The sequence below is a fragment of the Megalops cyprinoides genome, chromosome 7 (assembly GCF_013368585.1).
Source record: "Megalops cyprinoides isolate fMegCyp1 chromosome 7, fMegCyp1.pri, whole genome shotgun sequence".
Taxonomy (NCBI): domain Eukaryota; kingdom Metazoa; phylum Chordata; class Actinopteri; order Elopiformes; family Megalopidae; genus Megalops; species Megalops cyprinoides.
The window spans coordinates 30,199,451-30,222,201 of record NC_050589.1 but is presented as its reverse complement, the minus strand read 5'-3'; the positions used below and the strand labels follow the sequence as shown (position 1 = coordinate 30,222,201).

Here is a 22,751-nt window from a genome sequence, read left to right as displayed (position 1 = left end):
TTCTGAGCTTAGTGGCTGCTGCTGCTGCTGTTTGCCCCTGACAGCCTCCAAACCGGCAGTTCCCAGAGCACTGATCTCAAGCCAGTGAGCCGGGCAGCTTACTCAGCTATGAAATGTGTCAAACGGAATGGTCCTGGGGAATGACAGATAGGCGCAGATCTGACAGCAAATAAACCCATTAGTGAGATTTTTCACGCTTCCTGCTCCATGGGGGGTGGTGTATGAGGGGAGAAAAGGGGGGGAGTGGCCAAGGGTGGAGGAGATGGGAGTTGAGGGCTGGGGGGTTACTGTTATTTAGGTATTAATAAGGATTGTGAGGAGCTCTCCCTCTTTCTCTCTACCTCTCTATATCCCTCTCTCCTACTTTCTGTCCTTGGCACTGGCAGCTGGACTCTCCCTATAATGGTTGGACGGCTGTGTCAGATCCAGAGGCGCAGAACTTTCGGGGAAGTGCCGTCTGGAGTCCCCCAGTATGCCTGTCCTCACCACATGGCCCCCGCAGAGGGAAAAAGTGAAGTGTCCCGGGGGCACAGAGGGGAGTCGAGGCTTGGAGACAATCCAATTTTCTTAGCCTTTAGCCTTTCACCCAAAGGGAGAGTCTGTTCCTCTCAGCGGCCACAAAAATAGCTTCAAAGCAGGCAACACTTGAAGGGGTAATCCCATGGAGGTCTTTCCCAGCTACCTCCAGCGTGCCCTCATGCGCACCGCTTTCTGCCCCTGCCACAGATCTGGAACCTCGTCCCGGTCCGCTGAAGGGTGACAATGACACAGGCACTTTGCCTCTCAGAGAGTAGTGTCTGTCTTTGCCTGTGCGGTTGGTCCTACTAAGTTTGCTCCGTCTCTCTCTTACTCTCTCTTGCTCTCTCCCTCCCTCTGTCTCTCTCTTGCTCACTCACGCTCTCTGTCGTTTTCTTTCTCCAAGAATGAACCCACAGGCATGCTCTCAGCAGTTTTATCACCTTTGCCTCCCTCCCTCCCACTCTCTCTCTCTCTCTCTCTCTCTCTCGCCCTCTCTCTCTCTCTCTCCCTCTCTCTCTCTCTGCTCATTCTTGCTGCCTATTTTTCTCATCAACAAATTGGCAACCCCACTGCTCTGTTCAGCTCTGCTTTATCTCACATATGAAATACTCAGCTCCTGAGTTAATTTAGGAGGGCTCCTCTGAGAACTGAGAATGTCAGTATGTGTGTGTGTGCACATCTGTGTATGTCAGAGAGAAAGAGCTAGTCTGTGTGTCTGTGTAATGCTGCTTGTTATACTTTAATATAAAGATGGGATTGTATCCAAATGGAGCTGAGGAGCTGAAATACCTGTTAAAAAAAGACCCCGGGCAGTTTCTTGTGTAATCTCTTGTTTGACAAATCGTCAAGGAGAGAATTCTAAAATTCCCGTGTGGTTAAGCACAGAAAAGTATCTGCTGTGATGTTTTAAGAGGTGTTGAAATCCAAGCTGTTTTCATTAAATAGCATCTGAATATTACGTCTAAAATTTCTTCTTCAACCAATCAAGACGGGAAAGTGCATTCTGTGCCTAAATATATAAACATGCTAATTGTATGTGTTTCATGTTGAAATTCAAAATATCATATATGATAAAAATAAAGCTGATTATTGTGGAGGATGAGTGATTGACAATCATAGGATACATTCAAACTAGTCTGATTTGAGTTACTCCTATGTAAAGATTATATGAGATTCCATGGAGATTTCTATGATGGTGGCACCAGGGCTACTAAGAAACCATGATGCTCAATATCTGCACCCTCAGTCCTCCTTGTGAATAAGACATCTACATCCAGAGTGCATGTGCAGTCGTGTTGCCTATGAGCTACTAAGGGATATAGCAATGGCATGCAGAGGAACACAGGTACAGCAGTGGAGAACACTCTGTACATATGGGCCACTGAGCCCCCCAGGTATAAAATGAGTTATCACTGAGAAAACTTGACTTGATGCGGTGTGGCATTTGCTGATTTCTTGAGGACTTGACAAGCCCATCAATGATGTCTGCTGGCTGTACTGAGGAACATATATGGATGGGTGGGCAGAGTGTGTGTGCGCGCGCACTCATGTGTGTGATTGTGCTTAGTCCTATGTAATTTGCTTTGACTTCAGTAATAAAGAAATTATTGGATCGGTCTGTGTTTCTTCCATTTCTTCTTTTGCATTTATCAGAAAGGCATAATTGCAACTGGGTGCTTTTACTGGATACAGCATTTGATTAGATAAGTTACGTAAGATCTTAAAACTCTCCTGAAATAAATCGTTTCATATTTTGTAAACAGTGCCATCTAGAGTTAAAGAAGAGTTTCAAAGCATGCAACATCAGGAAATGTGAGCAGCTTTCTGTAACACTTGTATGCCCGTGCACTACAGCAACAAGTATGCTACAGGGCCAGATCTAGGTTCGTTGGGAGCGGTGAGTAAGAATAATGGATTAGACCAGAGACCCAGAACTTTAAATACAAAAGCTGGCACTTTACTGAGATGTAGGAAAAGAAGAAAAGAGGAATAACATAATATATACAACAATCACAGAAAATCTCAGAAATATTTCTACAGGTAAATGTAACTAACCTTGTGGGTTATTTCCCTAGATCAGACCAGGTAGGTTTTAGACTAGACCAGTCTATAATTTTAATTTAGTCTCCTTCTTTTAGGTTTATGGGTTGCACCTATTTTGATTATTTTCCTGAGTTAACTGTCAGTAAACAGTTAAGTGACCCTAAAATATCATTTCCAGGTAGGTTTAACCTTTTATAGATTAATCGTTTCTTTCCCTTTACAGGTAAGATACAGGATCCACCTCTTCAATTATCAGACACCAGGTAAAGCATTACCATATCGAAGACCATAACATTTACAATTATGAAAATAAAACATAAGTGTAATGACACATTAGTAAGTATTCCCTTTAAACTCAGTCCAGGTCCAGGTATATATGTATCTCAGTTCACTTCTCAAGGGGAGTTATCACTCCTACCACATTGGCGCTGCTTCACATGCACCTGCACACTGTAGAATGTCCAACCCCAAATGATATACTCAAATACAAGCAGAAAAAAAAACCTGACCTTGTTAAAGTTACTTCTTTATCAATTTTTACCAAATTATTATCAATCTCCTTTTAAAATTGACTTAATGAATTATTATACATTTCCATTCATTTTTTCTTATTTACTGGACTTATTTATTAGTAGGCATTTTAATGTGAGTTTCATTTCCTTATTTGCTTGCGTTGTTGACTACACAATTATAGCACATGCATCATTGCTGACAAAGGATTCAGAACTCCACTTGATCTATTTGCATGCTTTGTTTATTCTGATCCAGGGCCTACCAGTCTCTCAATAAATTCGGGTAAGTGAAAACAGCCAGGTAAGTACTCCCATAATAAGCTTTGTCCTTCAGCTGATTTTAACTGAACATATATCTGGCTCATTGCTATTTGCTCTGTTTATGAGCTCTGCCATTTCTACAGGAAAGATACTCATTTTAGTATCCAGCTGTCTATGGTTTGTATTATAGTGTGATTCCACCTCTCTACACTATCTGACTGTCTAATGTAGATATAAGGTGGTCTCAGAGGGCATATTGTTCTAAATAGCTAATACAGAATTTAATTAGCAGTTTAATTAACAGCCCATTAACTATTCATTTATTTGGCAGCAGCTCTCATCCAGGGTAAATTACAAGGCCAGTATGCATTTCACAGGAGCAGCAAAAACAGACACCAGGAGCCCAGCAACACAGTGATTAAGCGTCAAATTGAAACAATGGTAAAATGTAAGTGTACAACAGTACTTTTTTGACACCAAGCACACGTCTACTGCCTTATCCTCAACAGCAGCATACCAGCATCATACCAGCTTGTATGTAGAGCCTGATAATAACCTAAAGAATGACCAAGAGAAAGAAACCATGAAGAGAAATATTGTCTCATTTTAAAGCATTCATATGTTGCCAAAAATCATCATGAGCTACACTACTTTGCGTCAATCCAACCTTCTCTTAGTATAGCATTACTCTTACTATAGTATAGTACTATGGTGCTTAACAATGATGTCCGAGAATAGCAATACTCAATATTAAACTTCACTGAGGGTTTGCAGGATATGTTCAGGTTCTGAGAATCAGGGTGACGTTGGAACAGGTGGGTTTTGAGGTGACGGCTGAGGATGGTTAGCACAAAGAAAAAGAGGCAGATTAAAGATGCATAGGCATGGAAGGGAGGAACTGCCAGGTAAACAGAGGTTGCTCAGTGGAGAGCTCGTCCAGGCATGTAAACTGTATTGATGGATTAGAAGGCAGGAGAGAGCAGCAGGGTCCTTGACTGCCTACCATGATGTTGCAGTCAATGCAAGCAGCAATCAGAAGTCAACAGAGGGAGACGAGGAGAAATGAGCAATTACCCATGGCAAATTTCAATTTCAGCAGAGGGTGCCTAAGACTCAGAGGCCGTAAGGCATTTCAATGAACACCAGGTGAAGAGTGCCCTCTGCTGGAAGCTGTTTGATGCAACCAATAATGACTCCCCTCCTCAATGCTCCTGTACTGTGAGGGTTCATTTTTCATCCATGAACTCCCAGAAGACACCAACCAATTAATGACTTGGGAATGAAAGAAGACAATTGACTCACTGTCAGGAGCGTATCTGATGCTGAAGGACATAATGAAGGGAAGGATGGAGGCATAAACACCAATAAAGAGGACAGACCTCTTAGGAGAGATATACTGCTGAAACCTGTAGTGACTTCATGATGTACAACACCAAGTTTTGACAGCAGATCACTTGGCTTGCATAAAGTTTGTGGCAATGTCTTGGAACATTAATTAATGAATAGTGACAAATAATACCAAGAAAGGTTTAAAAACCATTTTAAGGAAAATATTTGAATTCTACCCTGTGACCCCAAATGCAGAGATGAGGCGAGACACAGGAGATCAGGTTCAAAAATAAAGTAACCTTTACTGAAGACTAGCAAAATACACACACACAGACACAGGTGACACACAGCAAATAAATGTGGTTTTAAAATGCGTCTTGGGTGATCAGATCACAAGAGGACAGCCGAGACACATCGCCAGTTACACCTGTGTCTATCTTGCATCTCCACGGTGTCCAGCTGACCGCTTATGTTCAGATTTCGTTACTGCCTACGTCACTTCCGCTAGAAGGTCAAAGGGCCCCAGACAAGCACCAGATTTGTTTATCACAGGCTAGCTAAGAAAACAAAATGTTTCAAGAACTAATATACATGTAGGGACTATTCCAACTGTTGAGATTGCCATAACAAAGTCATTTGCAACTTGCAAAAGAGCGCAGGACAAGACGAAAAAGGAAGAATGTTAGAAAAGCAGTGGCTTTCACTGCTGTTGTGATAGCCACAAGACGCCGAAGAGTGAACTGCATTGATGACGTATTTTCCTGTTACATCCTTGTTGGAGATGCATCAGGACGCATTAGTGTTTACACTACAAAAGATATGTGGTCAAATGTGTCCCAGACCACCTCAGCAAGTGGTTTGAGTGATCAGATCGCAATGCGCCTTGGTGGTCGTTTACACTTGTATTTAGCGCTGTCCACTTGTGGTCCGATCGCCCAAGATGCATTTTAAAACCAAGTGTAAACAGGGTTATAGATTAACACAGGAAGTTATGTGGCCATCTGGTGGCCAACCTGGGAAGCAGCAGCTGTATTCCTGACATACCCATGATAAAATAAGACTGTGACACTGCATACTTACTTCATATAAAATAATGTTAACAAAGATGCTGACCAAAAAGCAGATTTTTAAAAGTGGAAAATGATGACCACAGCGAATGGCTACAAGAAAGTGTTTTATTTTATTGGCCCAAATGTAAACTTTCTGTCCTAGTAAAAGCTACACGTATGTACATTAGGAAGACTGACTGGAATAATTTTTCAATTCACCCGGGCTGCTGTGATGCTTACCCATCGTAAGCCCAACAGTAGTAGGTCAAATTTTATTGAAACCCATTATCTTGCTGCATTAAGTCCTTTCCTGTCCATTTTAGGAAGTGTGGGGGAAGATCCAGCCAGGGATCAGCTTTAATAGAGCTTTGCTCATGCAAATAGAGACCACAAGCAGTATGTACACTGGAACATCTCCAGACTTTCAAGATGTGCTTTTAAAATGTGTTACGCAGGGTGACAGTAGAGTACTAAGAGAAGGAAGGAAAGAGAGAAAGGGAAAGAGAAAAAAGGAGTTTTTTAGGGACTGGGGTGAGGATTGGTTGGGGGGGGGGGGGGGGGGGGTTGGGTGGGGTGTACTTTACGTTGGCAGCCGTAGGGGCATGGAACTTTTCAGATGTAGGAGACACAGTTTTACCTCTCACTTGCACAGTCAGGACAATAACTCAAGTGTCCAGTAAACAAGCAAACATTCTTTGAAAAATGCATTGCTTATTTATTTATCATTTATACTCAGGTGCTGAAAACTTCATTACACTCATCTCCATATTCAAAAGACATGAGAACAGCACATGATATCTGAAAAGTGAGTGTGTCTCACAAAGGGTGTTCTATCTACAGCAAAAGTTGCTGGACCTTATTAACTTATAAAATAGGCTCTCAGCAGAGACAGTGGTAAGAGAGGTAAATAGGATTACTTTGCCCAATCAGCCACTGTGGTATTGCACATAACCTACAATTAAGGTATCCAGCTAAACAAATTGTCATTAGAGCAAAGCAACAGACTACAGATAGTACAACAACCTGGGTTCACAATAAACACATTAGAATCAGCAGAAAATGCACTTATCATGTATTCATGTTTACACATAGGGTAATACATAATAGGGTGGATAAATATTTCAGGCCGAGAACAATTCAACTCCCAGCATTTACAGTATGTTAGGAAGCAGAATTAGGCCTGGCCCTAACTTTTTTTTTTAGTTGCACGGCGCGCCCGCCAGAGGGCAACACGCCAGCGCGGGGGTGCATTTCCTGAGAGCTGCTCCTCTTCCCCGGCCACCTAAACTAGCGCTGGTAGGAGCGTAGGTTACACCAGATAAACGACCAGGAAGTCCGGGTTGAGGGCGGCGTAAGTAGTTAGGCAGCCGCTTCATGAGACCTATCCCATACATCTGCTAAATTTGTGGACGTGGTTTAAATTAAAGACAGAGGGGAGTGACCATTCCATAACATCCGTAATCTAAGGAATAGCCACGTGTACAGGAACTAAGAAGACAAACCTCAAATATCTGGGAGCTCGCTACCAATCAAAGTCAAGGGTGCGTTTGACGCAGACAATGCATCCCGTCCGCAGCTAGCTGGTGGCTCTGTTTCCTCTGCTTGTGTTTGTGCTGTAACTGCGCACTGCAGGTAAGTCAACCCCAGCGAGGGTTCATTCAGCGCGCTGATGCGACATTTTTGTGTGTGATCTGTTGCAAGATAATTCAGTTTTGCTGCGATGGCGTAGTGCTTCTCATGGGTCTGTGCTAGCTTCCTGTGTAAGTTGGGTTTAGTTTCAACCGATAGTAAAGCATGCGGAAAAAGACGGCATGCATTCCTTTATGGATGGATGAATTCCGCGCATACCTACCCTGCAGTGCTTCTTCGCTGGCAAATTAGTTAACGTCTGGCTGCACAAATGTTGATGTAGCGCCCTTGATGAGCGCTTGCTAGCCGGCTAGCTACCTAGTTTGCTAGGTAGTGCGTATTCCCTGTCCTGTCCTTTGTGTGGCACATAGTTTTTCCTGTACAGCGAATGTTACGAACTTGCTAGCTAAGTTTACTCAAATTGCTGTCAACAGAGACATCGGCGTCATAACAGAAATTAACTGCTCCTTCCTGGCATGAAAGTCAACCGCTAAGAGAGGTGCGTTTTCTCTTTTTTCTTGGGCAGTTCTTGAGCCTGTTCGTGGGAGAAGACTCACTGTAGAAACTATGCCAAGGAGGAGAGCTTGGTGCAGGTACGTGGGCACAGTGTGCCTGGCCTTGGTGGCCGTGCTCCTCAAAACGGACGTCCAGGCCCGTCCTGCCAACATGTCAGCCCTCAAAGACAAGGACGCCAACAGCAAAGAGGACAACGAGATCCTGCCTCCGGATCACTTGAACGGCATGAAACTGGAGATGGACGGCCACCTCAACAAGGACTTCCACCAGGAGGTCTTCCTCGGGAAGGACATGGAGGAGTTTGAAGAGGACTCTGAGCCCAGGAGGAACAGGAAGAAGCTGATGGAGATATTTAGCAAGTACGTCGTTGCCTTTGCAGTTAGTTTCATTGCTGTAACCTGATGAGCAGCACCAGTGCCTTTGATGCGGGCTCATAAGCCCCATTAGAGTTTAGCGTTTCAGATAGGATGACTTCACATTCCCAAGTAATGCACACAGGTCAGGTGACATGCATTGGTCAGTAAACGGTGTGCTGCATCACAGATGCAGTTCTGTTAATTCTTGTAATGTCCTTGCAGCATCAGGTCTGGCAGGGTTAAAGCATTGGGCTTTGTGTGTCCTTGGTTGGTTAAGGAAAGTTGCTTTGTTAATCAAAATAGAGATGACAATTACCTTGGTGTCCAATTCTGGAATTAAAAAAATATCTGGTGCTCTCAAAATCAAAGTGTGTGTCAGGATAACCACTTAGTCTCTTGAAATGCAGCAGTGGGTGCATTGCATTGTGGGTGAACTAACTGAACAGGTCAAGCAGTTACTTTTCCCCTGAGCTCTAACTCAACAGAGTTATATTTTCTGCATTCTCTACCTTTAATCTTATTTTTATTCAATTACTGTAATTTATTAGGGCTGTGACAGCCACGGGACTAATGCGGAATTTTACTGGACATACATGCTCAGACCATGTGATTGTAATTGCTTTCAGTTGCTTTCAGTTGTGGGTTTCATGCACTAGGGGTAAGAGAGGATATATGATACTGCTTCATTGAATATTACACAAGGATACAAAGAATTGTATCCAGTTTTATCAAAGCTGATTCGGAAGACCTTTGTCTCCCGTGCACACCTATTTCACAGCTGTCTCTTTTACAAAAGCAAAATAAGGGCTTGATTTTCTAATTTTTTCCTACTCCTCCCTTTTTCTGCTCCTTCCGTTACCTTTTGGTCTAGGGAAATGGGCCTTGCTCTGACAGTGATGTGTCTGTTATTAAAATTGCGACCCAGTTCAAAGCGCTCAGATTGTATTGCGATAGAACAAAGAGTTTTGCCTTGGATTCTGGAATTAGCACGCAAACAGAAGCATCAGGAAAAGAATTGCCCAGCCCATGCTTTGCATGAAGGCATTCACACACCGGAGGTGGCCAAGCAGGTGGGGAGGGTGGAATTTTAATTTTAGAAGTCTAAAGTTAATAAATGAGTGTTTCCATACATGGAACATGTCTATGTTTTTGTCACTGCCTGCTGCATCTGACCAGTCAGAGTTGTGTGTTTTCACTGTATCTGTTGCAAAGGTTTGAGAAAAAAAAAAAAAAATTTGTTTGAAATGAAGCTTATGAGGCTTACTGAAGTTACAGGAATATCTGGTACATATCATTTCTTTTCAAAACAGTTGGCTAGCTACCATAGCTCTCCACACGTTGTCATTCTTGACAGTAAACCAGAGACAAATCTTGCAACATTACTGGCTTTTCACTCAGCTAGCTGGCTGTAGAGTATTCTTTTTCCAACATTTATCTGTCTCATTTACCTCACTGAAGTTAAAATGTCTAGCTTGGCTTCTCCAACTAGCTAGCTAGTGCCATTGTAGCAAGTTTGGATTAAATTGCATGAAGGTGGAGGAGATGAAGACGTTGCACAGTGTAGCTCAGATGCTTCTCCGATGTTCAGGTCGTGATTTCTGCTCCAAAATTCCACCCGCCCGCCTCCAGTGTGTGAACTTAACAGCACACATTCCAAACCTGAGACGTCTGTCAGGTTCCAGAGACTGCAGTGGGATAAATCACACCAAACAGCAAATGCAGTCTGTCCAGATAAGAAAATGATGTAGACCTGCTGTTCATGGCTGAGGAAGTGTTAGCAGAGAGGAATGCAAATCTTTTGGAGAGACAACTGGAAATGTGCTAAAATGAGCTTTGTATGTCATTTGAGTCATTTAGCTTTGCTGGTTGAATCCTGCATTAAATACTTAGACTGACAAAAGTGAGGAAAAAATGTAGCATTTAGATCAAGTGCCCCCAGTTTTAAATATATACAGTATGATTCTCAGATGACGCTAACAAACAAAATAACAGCATCACTCATAAGCATGATATGTTATTCTTTATTTACTTTATTCAAATTCCTATTTTGGTAGCCAATTTTAAGGAGGTTTGACAATACATCTCAATACTCATAAACGGCATTAAATAAAATGCCCAGCTCCAGCAGACTGCTGTGTCACTACACACTGCCTCTCCATCCCCAGGGTGGACTTCAACGGCGACCGCAGCGTGAGCGCCAAGGAGATGCAGCGCTGGATCATGGAGAAGACGGAGGAGCACTTCCAGGAGGCGGTCAAAGAGAACAAGCTCAGCTTCCGGGCCGTGGACCCAGATGGAGATGGTAAGGGAGCCGCACTGTCCTTCTAAGAGTTAAAAACTCACATGCTTACTGTCAAGGTGCAAACACTTTCCAAGTGATCAAAACTGTGTGCTGGTCAGTATGTTGACCGAGCAGTGGTAATACAGTCCAAATGTTGACCAGCGTATAGATTAAATCAGTTAGCAACTCTTTTGTGCTTAAGTATAAGTATGGGAGTAAAAGCGCATATTGGTCATCTTGTTGACTGCACTATGATTACAGTCAAAAAAATCGAACAATGTGTATGTAGGGAAAAATAAGAGAAAAACATTAGCTGATTCTGCAGTGTTTTGCACATTTTGCTAAATCTTGGACTGAAGTGTTGCAGAGCTCACAATCTTGTACAAATTTGGTGGGTCTGTGTGGTTCTGCATTAAATATAATGTCCTCCACATACAGGTCAGAGCTGCTGGGTGATGGACCAGGAAAGAGCTCATGTTACTGACAAACATATATTCTTTCAGGGCTTATGGATCCCCTCTGCTCCTGTGGGTTCCCTGAGGGGTAGTATATTTTTGGGGCTTAGTGATTACTCACTGAGTTATTGTTTGGTTAAACCCAGGTATATGGACATTCAAATTATCTTTGATATGGATTGCAGCATCATTTTGTCAAACTAAATGTGTGTATCTTCTCCAAATTCTGTATTTTTACACTTTGAGAAGTGTTGCATCAGGTTAACTCAGACTTGCAATGTGCTGCTCAGTATGCGGCGTGTTTATGCATTTCTACTGAAATGGTGACCATATACGCTTGGATGAAAAGCCTGAAGGAAATATGATACCTCAGAAAGCCGTTGAAACTACTGGCTTTGCAGCAGTTGCAGAACCACTGACACTTGGAATATTGAGATGAAGTTTACAAAAGGTGGTGATTATCTCAATCTGCTGGCAGAGCCTGGGTTGCTGGCGCCCATGTAATGCTGTGTTTGTCATTTTAACGATCAGTTATGCAGTCCAGATATTGTAATGTCTTTGGTCCACTGCATATATCAGAGCACAGTGGACCAATGATAATCAAGAAACTTTAATGCAGTTGGTCCATTGCGTATGTGGCAGGGTTCCAAAACGTGGTTACCCTGGTATTTTCTTTTGAAGTGAGGTATGATTCGTTTATTTTTTGAATAAAGTTATGTAGATTGAATCTGTTCTATAGCTTTGAGAGACTGCATACCAATACTGTCCATACAGGTCAGATGGTTTTCATGTAGGATGCCTTCATTCAGCAACCTTAAGCAGTTGACAGATGCAATATCATCGTGACCGTAATATGAACAATGGTGTTACTTGATCAGATTAACGCTGAGTGAACCAAGCAAAAAGCAGACCAAATCAACATGTTAGACAGTAGTAGATTCTGTAATCAGTCTGCTATTTCAGAAGGGGTCTGACGGGTGACTCATTCTCATGTTGCACTCAGGCACTGTGTTATTATTCAGCTCAGCAAATCTTTTTTTCTGGAGATGAATAGGTGTGCTTACCCCCTTTTCCTCATAGGACATGTGACGTGGGACGAGTACCGGGTGAAGTTCCTGGCCAGCAAAGGCTTTAACGAGAAGGAGGTGGCCGAGAAGATCAAGAACAACGAAGAGCTAAAGGTGGATGAGGAGAGTAAGTCCCTCACTGGTCTGAGCAAACATGTTCTGTCCGTGATCTGCAGATTGCTTTGTTTGCCTAGCACCCTGCTGTGGGTCATATAACAGTTCTCTCAAATGAACATTCACACGGATGAAGTCATATAGGTCAAGGTACAACAGTGGATCCAACCATTTGCCTAGAGGCCTGCTATCACCCCCTTGGTGGCAGTAGTTGGTATTATCTCAATATGAAAAACATTGACACTTAAGTTTCCCACTCTGGCTTTGAATCCACAGTTGTAGAGCCCTCATACTCCACACCACAGGCCCTGGTCCTTGTTTGGTTCTGGTTTTGGATGTGTGTGGCTTTAAAGTATGGGTTTTGCCTGTGGCTGCAGCCCAAGAAGTTCTGGAGAGCCTGAAGGACCGCTGGTTCCAGGCAGACAACCCCCCAGCCGACCAGCTGCTGAACGAGGAGGAGTTCCTGTCATTCCTGCACCCGGAGCACAGCCGCGGCATGCTCAAGTACATGGTCAAGGAGATCGTCCGTGACCTCGGTACGCCGACCGCCCGCGGTCAACATCTGTGGACATCTGACATGGCAGTCCCGAGTAGGCTAAAAGCGAATATAGATCAAATGTGTCTGACATAAAACAGTATTAAAATAAAGTGGCAACACATCTGTATCTAAACTTAGAAGAGGCCTCATTTTGTTCTGTATGGTTACATTTTCCGTGACCTGTTTTTCAACTTCGTCATTGTTTTGTTTTGTTTTTTTTGCCCTGTATAAAACTTTCACATTACATTATCATCATTTAGTAGATGCGACTGTGAAGTAGCATGAGAAGTTGTGCAAACAGGACACTAACCACATATGAGCAAGCGTCAGTGCCAAACATAGTGCAGAGATCACAATGTTCCATGCTCCTCTTATGGTTTGGCAGACCAGGATGGTGACCAGAAGCTGACCTTGTCCGAGTTCATCTCCCTGCCCATGGGGACAGTGGAGAACAAGCAGGCTCAGGACATCGACGACGACTGGGTGCGCGAGCGGAAGAAGGAGTTCGAAGAGGTCATCGACGCCAACCATGACAATATCGTCACCATGGATGAGCTGGAAGTGGGTCTCATTAAAACTCCTAAAAGTTAATGGAAGCAAGTTCAGTCCTTGCTTCTTGGCTTATGACTGGCTCTCAACAGTCTGGTTTCATCAGTTAGCATTAAAACTCACCTGTACCTGATATTCCAGACATTTAGAGCCCATGTCCACAACGTGCATTCGAAATAAGTTCGGGAATCTTAACAGTACCAGCTTTTCAGCCCTGTGTGAAAACTTAAGTGTCCGTTTCCTCCTTCTCCTTCCTCACCTGCTCTCTTTGGCTTGCAGGAGTACATGGACCCCATGAATGAGTACAACGCCCTGAACGAGGCCAAGCAAATGATCGCTGTCGCCGACGAGAACCAGAACCACAACCTGGAGCTGGAGGAGATCCTGAAGTACAGCGAGTACTTCACTGGCAGCAAGCTGATGGACTACGCCCGCAACGTGCACGAAGAGTTCTGAATGAGGAGCCGCTTTCGCCTCCGCCCTCAGACTGTCCAGCCACGGGCCCAAGGGGGGTCCTGCCGGTGCGCTCGGTCCACATGACCAGCCCGTCCCGTCTCCGAAAAAAAAAGAAGTCCCACGATGTCTGGCAGATTCCCCCTCGTCCATTAAACATCATTAACAACCAGCCACTTAAGTGATTTTACTCAAGGCTTTTTTCATCAAGCATCTTACATGGTTTGCCCTCCAGCAACCAATTATGGACCCACTTATTACCATGTGGTGTTTCCTTCAGATCTGAGTGCTTTCACAACCTGGCACCATTGTTCATTTTGTATTATGTAGTTTCATATGTGTGTGTGTATATATACAATATAAATTATATATATATATATATATATATATGTAAAAGTTCAGAGGAGATTCTAATTGCCACGAGCAGAGAGGTGTCCCCTCTCTGCAGTGTAATTGGTAAAAGCACATATACACAGATGGACAGCACAGGCAGCTTGGAGCAGGAAAACAATCTCTCTTCATTCCCTCACTATTGTGTGTTTGCTTTTTGTGAACTCGGCAGCATTTTCCCTTTGCTGTTGTTTCAGGTGTCAGTCGAGCCCTAGTAGGCACGCTTCATGGCTTTTTTTCTATAGCGTCTGGTTCTACATCTCCATTTGATCAGTGTTCCATCTGGCAGTGGCAGCTTGCTAACTTCCCTTTGCGTTTTGCCAGTAAAATGAACCAGTACCTGAGGAAGCGCTAAAAAAATTAGAATGGCAAACAAGAAGTTCAGAGATGCACAGTTTTGTTTTATCTTATTTTAAAACCTCAAGGAGTTGGCTGTAATTCTCACAGAAGCCCTTGTCAGTCTGTCCATATCTCAGTTCCAACAAGGGAATTAACTTATTTATTTATTCTCAAGTGTAATAATGACACATACAAAAAATCCTCATTTGGAGTCCTCAGAACTCTAAATGTTTGGAGGAGCTGCTTTCCTATTAGAAGTCATGAGTAAGATTCACTCCTGAGATGAGCTAAAGGATAAGTTGTAAAATGTAAATAATTTGGAAAAGAAGTATATTCTGCGCACAGTCATAGCTGGTTCTTATTTTTCCCCCTATTTTAATGTCTAAATTCTGCTTTTACTAGTAGCAGCATCTCTAGTGCAAGTGGTTTTGCAATAAGACTAATAAATGCCTGTTTTATTTGTGTGAATGATTTCACACTTTTTTTTTCCTTGTTGAGGGGATTTCCTGCTGAAGATTGGTGCAGTGGCAATCTTAAATATCCTTCAGATTTACTGTTCTGTATATTTTGGTTTTCTCTGGCACCATTAAAGGCTTGCTTTACCCACTTGTTTGCTTAACCTTTTCATACCTCTTGAGGTGCAGTCAGTGCTATTCATGGATGAAATCCAGGTGTAGTTGGATTGCTTGTGTCAGTATAATACATTTATAGTTTGCATTTGCGTTTGAAGGACATTGTGACTTTATCCTGTGGAACCACATTTTTCGATTGGATCCAGAGCATATCCCTTAAACGGATGTACAGTGCAAAACCATCCTTGATATGTAAACCAGTTTTAATCTTATATCAGGTTAATGAGATGCAGCTTTCAGATGCGTTGTATTACAGATTTACAGGGAACAATAAAACCTTTCTTAACAAACCTGCATGATTTCTGACTCTCTTCATAGGTTGACATAGCTGTAATTTTTGCTACTTTACTTCTAGGTTTTGCTGTGAATAAAATGTACAGGTTTGCATTGTAAATCACAGTTGCACTTCCGGATAACAAGGCTGCCTCTTGAAAATGAACCGTTACTTCAGTTTGTAGTCACAGTTTTCTCCAGTCACAGTTTGTGTGTTTGAGATTCTCTGTTCATGTCTTATCTTCCTATTGTAAAATGTTTGGATGCCTGAATGCAGCCACGTTCACATACGTTGCCCTTCATGGAAGCACAGCAGTGCTGCTTCTTTCCACAGTTTACAAACAGGTGTCTGGAATCCACAACACACAGTCCACAACATTGTGTTGCATACTGTCAATGTAATGGTGTAAAACAAAAAAAAAATATATATATGAAAAAGGCAAACGTGATTTTGACACTAGCTACAACACAGCACAAGCCAGCTATTATTTTACTTTCCGTCTTGCTTTATGGTCTTGCGAAGCGTAGACACAGAGGGTTGCAAAAAGGGAGCATTCAGACCTGCAAAAGGGAAATAATTGTTTCTTGTGTGTAAACCCCTCTGGTGGCCCTGTAGTCATCAGGTAGCTGAAAACAAATGATCTACGGGCCAATTGCAGCGACCTTAGCAGAGATTTAAACCTCAGGGTTAAACCATAGGGCCACTGCGCTCTAGAGATGGCCTTACATGTCTCCTTTCTAAAATCTCCTAAATGACAATTGCAGTTTGTCAGTATCTTTGGTGATGAATCCCACTGTTGTTTTATCTGGCCATAAATTGTAAGTATCAGTGCAAAAATTCAGTGTTTTAACATGTATTGCCTATGATTAAGTCATCATAACACTTGGTATATGTTAGTAAAGCAGTTTACCTATTTTGGATGTTTCATCAGAGGTACAGAGAAACGCTTTGAAGCTGGAGCTTAAAACCCTGGAAAAGTGGAAGAGCCGGCCTACCACATTGTATGCCTGTCATTAATTTTGAGTAGCTGTCCTCATTTTTCATTTCATTGGATGTTTGCCCAAAGAAAACAAAGGGAGAAAAGGAAAAAATGTTTTATGTTTGCTAGGAAAAATCTCTCACCAGCTCCAGAGACAGAGCGGGGGGCAGGGAGTGCTGAGGTGAGCGAGAGGGTAGAACCTTAGTTTTCACTGTTATCTTTATACACTGTCTTTATAAATAAAAATGAATGCATACAATTTTTTAAAAAAGCATTTATGTTTCACTTTCAGTTATGAAAATACTATTTTGTGCAACCATACACTTAAGTTGTCATTTGGTTGCACAAGAATAGTCCAGGGTGTGAGTGTTTGAAGAGATGATGTCCAAATGGCTGCGTGGGCAATGGCAATGTGCGGCAGTGTAGCATAGTGGTTAAGGAGCAGGACTCATGACCGAAAGGTTGCCAGTTCAATCCCCGCTGGGACACTGCTGCTTGGGAAACCCACAATTAACCCACAATTTCCTCAGTAAATATCCAGCTGTGTAAATGGATAACATTGCAAATACCTGTAACCTGTGTAAGCCACTCTGGATAAGAGTGACTGCTAAAATGCCAATAATGTAATAATGCTTACCAGCAAAAAACCAATAAATGTAACCCCAGACAGTCCTGTGACACCCCCAAAGAGGAGCAAGAGAAAGGGAGAGGACAGGTCTGGGGAGTTAGAGTTGTTTATCAACTCACAGGTGATCATTGACTGAGACAATGACGTCATTGGTACGTACACTGACAGGTTGGAGGAGATCAACCAAACATTCTGGTTCTGTTACCAAGGTCACAGGTCATAGTATCTCCACAGGGGTCAGAGGTAAATTAGTGAGCATATGCGTGTGTGTATGCGCGTGCAAGAGTGTGCATTCCAAATGGCCTCTTGAGCATGCTCTCTGTGATGTCACAGTTCTCCCAGAGTAAGCTGTCTGTTACAGACTGTGCTCATAAAGGATTTCTGTTAATGAAATCAAGTTGTATCCAAAGTGCAGGAATTTAAAAATTGATATTTGGCACCAAAGAGGGATTCGCAGTACAAACAGTATCATTGACCTGCTTTGTCCTCAAGGCTTTGTGTATTTTGAATCAGTTCCCCTTGAATGGATCGCATGAATCATGGATATGGGAATCAGCTGTTTACAGAAATAGCCCTTTGAAGTCCTTCCAGAGTTCAATTTTAATGGTGTCTGTCCTGCATTTGGAACATACAATCCCTCTCCAGATAAGTGTGTGGAATCTTGTGTGTGTGTGTGTGTGTGTACATTTACTTTTTTTGATTGTTTTATTATGGCTTCCAAATGACTGTGTTACTAAATCCAAGGCATTTAATCTCATTTCCAAATAAAGTTCAGTGTTCTAAACATCAGCTGCATTTGCATTTGCAAGACTTACCTTGAACAATCATACGCGCTCGGTAAGTCGTCCGTTGTGTTCAATCTGTGAATCAAACAGTGTAGTTAAAATTCTTTGACACTAGAGGGCATCCAACACACACATGCACGCAAATCGAATATGAGCATACCGTTTGGCTTTTAAAAGTAATTTCACGAACGTCATGTTTCGGCAACAATAAATGGGGTGGGAGCAACTACAGTGATGAATTAACATTATTAACATCACTGAATAAATGTAATGAATAAGAGCAATGGAGCCAGGATGTAATTGTAGAGTATATCTGTTTTATTGAAACTGCAGTACAGGGATAATCTCCCCTGTAAAATCTCCTTGCACTGCAGGATCTGATCGTTTGAGATTTGACGCATTACCTCAAACTGCCAGATTGACATGATCAAACTCTCCAGTTCTACGGTTAACCTCATTTTGTCATAATAGCCTGATATAAATAGTGGCATGACATAATTGTGTAGCCCTGACAGTGCTTTTATTTCAGTTTTCAATTTGAAATGGTATGAACTGCTTTAGGCCAATTTGACATGGATCTAAACGCTGCAAGGTTTGTGCATTGATCGTCAGGTGGCTCCTTTGGCAGGCGTCTCCAGGCCTTTTGTGACCTCTTGGGAAATGGCGAGTGTTTAAAGAAACTGTTAGGGGGCTTAACTGTATACCACGCGGACTTCCAGAAAAAAAGGTACACATCAAAGACAATAGCCACTGGCATCTGATCAGACTCCTGGCTTTTATTCTGAGTTTTGCGTTTTTATTCTTTCTCTGCAGGGAAAAAAGCCGGTAGTTTTTCATGCTACAATGGAAAACCCAGTTTTGCTCTGCCAACTTTCTGTCAAATTGGGTCCCCCTGACCTGCAGAACAGCTGACAGGCCATTCCTGTTGCATTCCACAGAGGGACAGACCTCCTGGGGTGTAGCGCTGTGCAGAAAATACCAGGCATCAGGAGCGACTGAGTGATTCTGTGGGGGAAAACCCAACAAACACATATGGCTGAATGTCCCAAGCATTTGTAAGTCAACCTTGCAGACATAATTTAACAGAAAAAACAGAATCATAGACTCATGAAGCGACCAATTTTAAGAGCTTACATTATTCAGAGAACAGCAGTAGATCCCCTTCAAAGAGCACGGGGTCGGAGCTAAAATGAAGGGCACTTCTAAAGCTGTCAGTGTATGTCATTAAAATGCTGCATGAAAAGCCAAATTGCCGAGGATGGGCACCTATTTCAGACTCCTATTTCCTTCCTCTTGACTAAAATTAGACCCTCAGGGCGAATGCACATGGCAGGCAAACAAGACAACAAAACAAGACAGAAATCACTGGAGACAAAAGTGGGGCGGTTAAAATTAGGCAGGGAAGAAGAAGCCTTCACCACTCCTACACACAAAGTAAAGTTTATCCGTGGCACACCTTTATTCTAAACAAGGCAAGAGGATTCTGATTTCAGGTGAATTCCGTCTTCCGAGCTGAATGTCCTTTAAATCCCCCATAATGTTCACATCCCCCTTTTTGTGGGATCAAGTGAAAAGTGGATTAGCATCGCAATACTTAACCCTTTGTGACATGTACAATGAGAGGAAGAGGAATATGCTTTGTCATGTTATTCCAGTGATCAGTGCAGAGTAAGCCAATGAAAGCATCTTGTGTCAGTGTGGTTTGTTCTGTGCTCTGTGCTTTTACTGGGCTTCACCACTTCATAGATAAATTAAGTATGAAAAATTTAAACGTGGTAAAAATGATGGGCCACATACACAATGTTCCACAATGTGATCATGAATATTCGCCAAAGCAAAACACTTCAGCATGCATTTGTTGATCCAGCAGTTGATTCATACTTTCTATTAGAGTTAAGTGACAGTGAAACAACAGTAATACTACAGTCCATTATTACTTAACTCTGCATTAGCTACTTCAGGCTGGCATACATGGGGGTGATGGCACCTGGGTTGTGGGTAATGCTGAGGGCATAGAATTGGTGCCCCCTAGGACACCAGTCCAAGTTACTGCCGAGACGTTTTAGCTCAAATGCCTTCGCCCTTCAGGGAGAAAGAAAGAGAGAGGAAGTGTTCTGGATTCCTGCATTTAATCCTCAATTAAACCCCTCTGCAGACTGACACTCGTGCACAGTGAAAAGCGTTAAGGCCCCATCAGGGATTGGCCTTTGCTGGTAATTAGAAGAGTTTCCCTCCGGCCCTTCAAAAGGGTGAAAGTAGAAAGTCCTGGATTGGTTGCCCTTGCCGGGTCCTTTGAGGAAGGCTTGCCTTGTTGTGTGCCTGACGGAAATCAGCTCCTGTTACTGTGTTTCTGTGAAAGGAGGGGACGAATAAGCCTCCTCATTCAGGGCCATGGAGACCCCAGAGACCACCTCCCCCATGGGGGGGAAACATGATTAGCTCAGGCCCCCTACCACCAGCTCACAAAAAAGCAGTAGGGCTCTAAACATTCAGTATTTGGGATTAAAACTCATTACTGGCAACTTCTGGCTCAAAGCGATCTCTCCCAAATCTCTGATCTCAGAAGTGTTCTGTCTAGGGGATTTAAGGCATCAGTTGATGCACATGTAATGATGAAAATGAACAAATGTGCGTGCCTAAGTGACCAAGCATTTGAAACCATTAGCAAACGTGCACGTGTCTGTAAAACACGAGACATGATTGCTATTTTTTATTTGTTTTACTTACCTAGAGCCATGATGCTGTCCACATCACGAAATCGTGATGACATGACTTATGTAATAAACTGACTGATGTGATAAACCTCATGACACAGAATCGAATTCAAACAGTAATCAAACTGACGGACTGTGCAGATCACTGTATACCTTGCTGGTCAGTGTCATTAGGTGTAGGAAGCTTGGCGAGGCTGCTTTGGTGAGGTTGCTTAGTATTCCACACGCTGACACTCGTGCTGACTCAGTCACGGTTCCTCTTTGAGCTACAGTATTATTCTTCAGGGAACAACAAGAAGAAAGTGATCATCTCACAGCATTTTAATAATGCTCAAACCCTGTCCGTATTTTATTAACGAAATAAGAATTAAGTGTAAGGCCTTAGGTATTACAAATTGTATTGCTGTTCTTTTTTACTGTAGATAAAATCATCTGAGGATCTCCATGTGCTGTATATTCAGTACAGGATTCTGTTCCTTCTGTTTTTGGTTTTGGAGGCGGTCTCTGTGAGCCTATGTATTCTGACTATTATTCCACTGTTTTGATGTTTTGATGTTAGACATTGGTCATGGAAGCCGTGGTTTAGATTCTAAGAAAGCCTGAGTCAGGTTGTGTCAGCATACCAGAAACTTATTTTAATTAGGTTTGTCCATCATAATTTGTTGGGCTCTCTTGAGATTTCCTATTGAAATGCAAGTGGGAACCTTCTGCATTATACTATGCATTAAATGGATCAAAATCACTCTAAGGACAATCTGCTGTTTTGTAATACACTATGCTACTTTCAGTTAGATACATTTTTGGGAATGTCATCATACGTCAACAAGATTGTCTTGATTTTGTAGTCATTAGCAATACTTATATGTTATAAGCAACTGTTAAATATGCACAAAATTTGTGCCAACGTTAGGCTTACCTTCAAGCCTTGCATACAGGCAGGGCTTACAGTGAGCCATTTTCAGCTCCAGGGGAGTACAATGAGGGTTTCTTGTTTTCCAACATGGAAACCTGCTTTGACAGTACAGCATACCCTCAGGGCATTGTTCCATGGATACTATAGTATAGAGCCTTCAACCTATTTCAGCTGAAACGTGAGTGGGTTCTCATGACTTCAGACCAGCTGTGTTAGCTGCCATGTCTAGTTTCAGTTCAGCATTGCATGCTGTACAGCTGGTTCCTGCTCTTATGCCAGAATGCATTCGTATAAATCAGATTGTATGGAATTGAATTTCCCATAGTTGCAGTTTTATAAAATCATGATTTCTGAGACACAGTCTTGAAATCTTTGTTTTGCACAAAAAAGTCAAATATTCATGGGATATAAATTCTGGACATATTTTTCCATTAAATATGCTTAAATGTATGGTATGGTATAAATATTCAGTGCTGCCACACGCACTGTGTGATGGTTCAGGAATGAAAGGACTGGGAGAAGAGCAGGACACAAATCACCATCTTTGGACAGGTGTTTATTTAGCTTCAGGGTGGGCGAGACACCACACACCCTCAGGCATTAAAATAAATAAATCTCCACCTCCCCCTCATGGGCTCACTGAAGGAAGACAACAAACTAAAATAAGAAAGCCAACATCAAAACTCCGTTGCCCTTCCAGACATTTTTATCTCCACAAGGGCTTTTTCTCTCTCCTTTTCTCATTCCCTAGTCTTTCACTTGTCGTAAATCTGGATTTTGTATCAACAATTTACGGTGACAGTTTTATGAATGTTGTAAATGAGAATTGCTGTAAACTGGATTTTTCATGTAATGGGGACTGCTTGTACTTGGAATAATTAGTGTTTAGGCCCCACATTGAGATGCAAGTGCTCCATATGTGTTGTCCTCTCATGACATCCTGATGTGGGTTCAGACCCATTTATTGGATCTTAAGGCCATCCAATGGCTGCTTGTCATCCTGAGGAATGAAGAAACCAAAGAGCCAGGGTATCACAGAAACTGCCTCTTCATCCGTGTCGATCTGAGAACCTTGAATATATTGAATGATAGGGCCTGGCAGAGCAGAGAGTAGATGTTACAACGTTCATAGAGCATTATGTGGTAGCTGCAGAGCATGCTTCCAGTTCAGCTGAACAAAGCCCCATGGAAGTGTTGGTTATGCAAGGACACAACGTCCCCAAAACATTTTTGTAACGTTGTTGCAACATCAAGAGATGGGCACACATGTTGGCTGGGTGAAGGAAGCCTCCCCCACTGCCCCACAGTCAGAGCTGCCCTGCACCACTGTGCCATCGCCTAGCAACGCTGGCCACCTGCTGCTTAGAACCTCAGAACCAGCGACTTTGTCGTTTGCTCCAAAGGAGGACGCTCCTTTCCTGCATCC

The 22,751-nt window shown here is 42.6% G+C and overlaps 1 protein-coding gene across 2 annotated transcripts; it reads left to right on the top strand.

The window, feature by feature from the left end:
- Window positions 1–7,026: 7,026 nt before the first annotated feature.
- On the top strand, window positions 7,027–15,293 carry sdf4 (stromal cell derived factor 4). Of its 2 annotated transcripts, none has more exons than XM_036533352.1 (7): window positions 7,027–7,345; window positions 7,869–8,217; window positions 10,380–10,516; window positions 12,031–12,144; window positions 12,509–12,667; window positions 13,055–13,230; window positions 13,498–15,293. In XM_036533352.1, the coding sequence occupies exons 2-7, from the start codon at window positions 7,910–7,912 to the stop codon at window positions 13,672–13,674; spliced, it is 1,071 nt and encodes a 356-aa protein (XP_036389245.1). In that variant the 5' UTR covers window positions 7,027–7,345; window positions 7,869–7,909; the 3' UTR covers window positions 13,675–15,293. The 2 variants fall into 2 exon arrangements, with proteins under 2 accessions (XP_036389245.1, XP_036389246.1); XM_036533353.1 differs by lacking the exon at window positions 7,027–7,345 and adding an exon at window positions 7,451–7,473.
- Window positions 15,294–22,751: the final 7,458 nt, after the last annotated feature.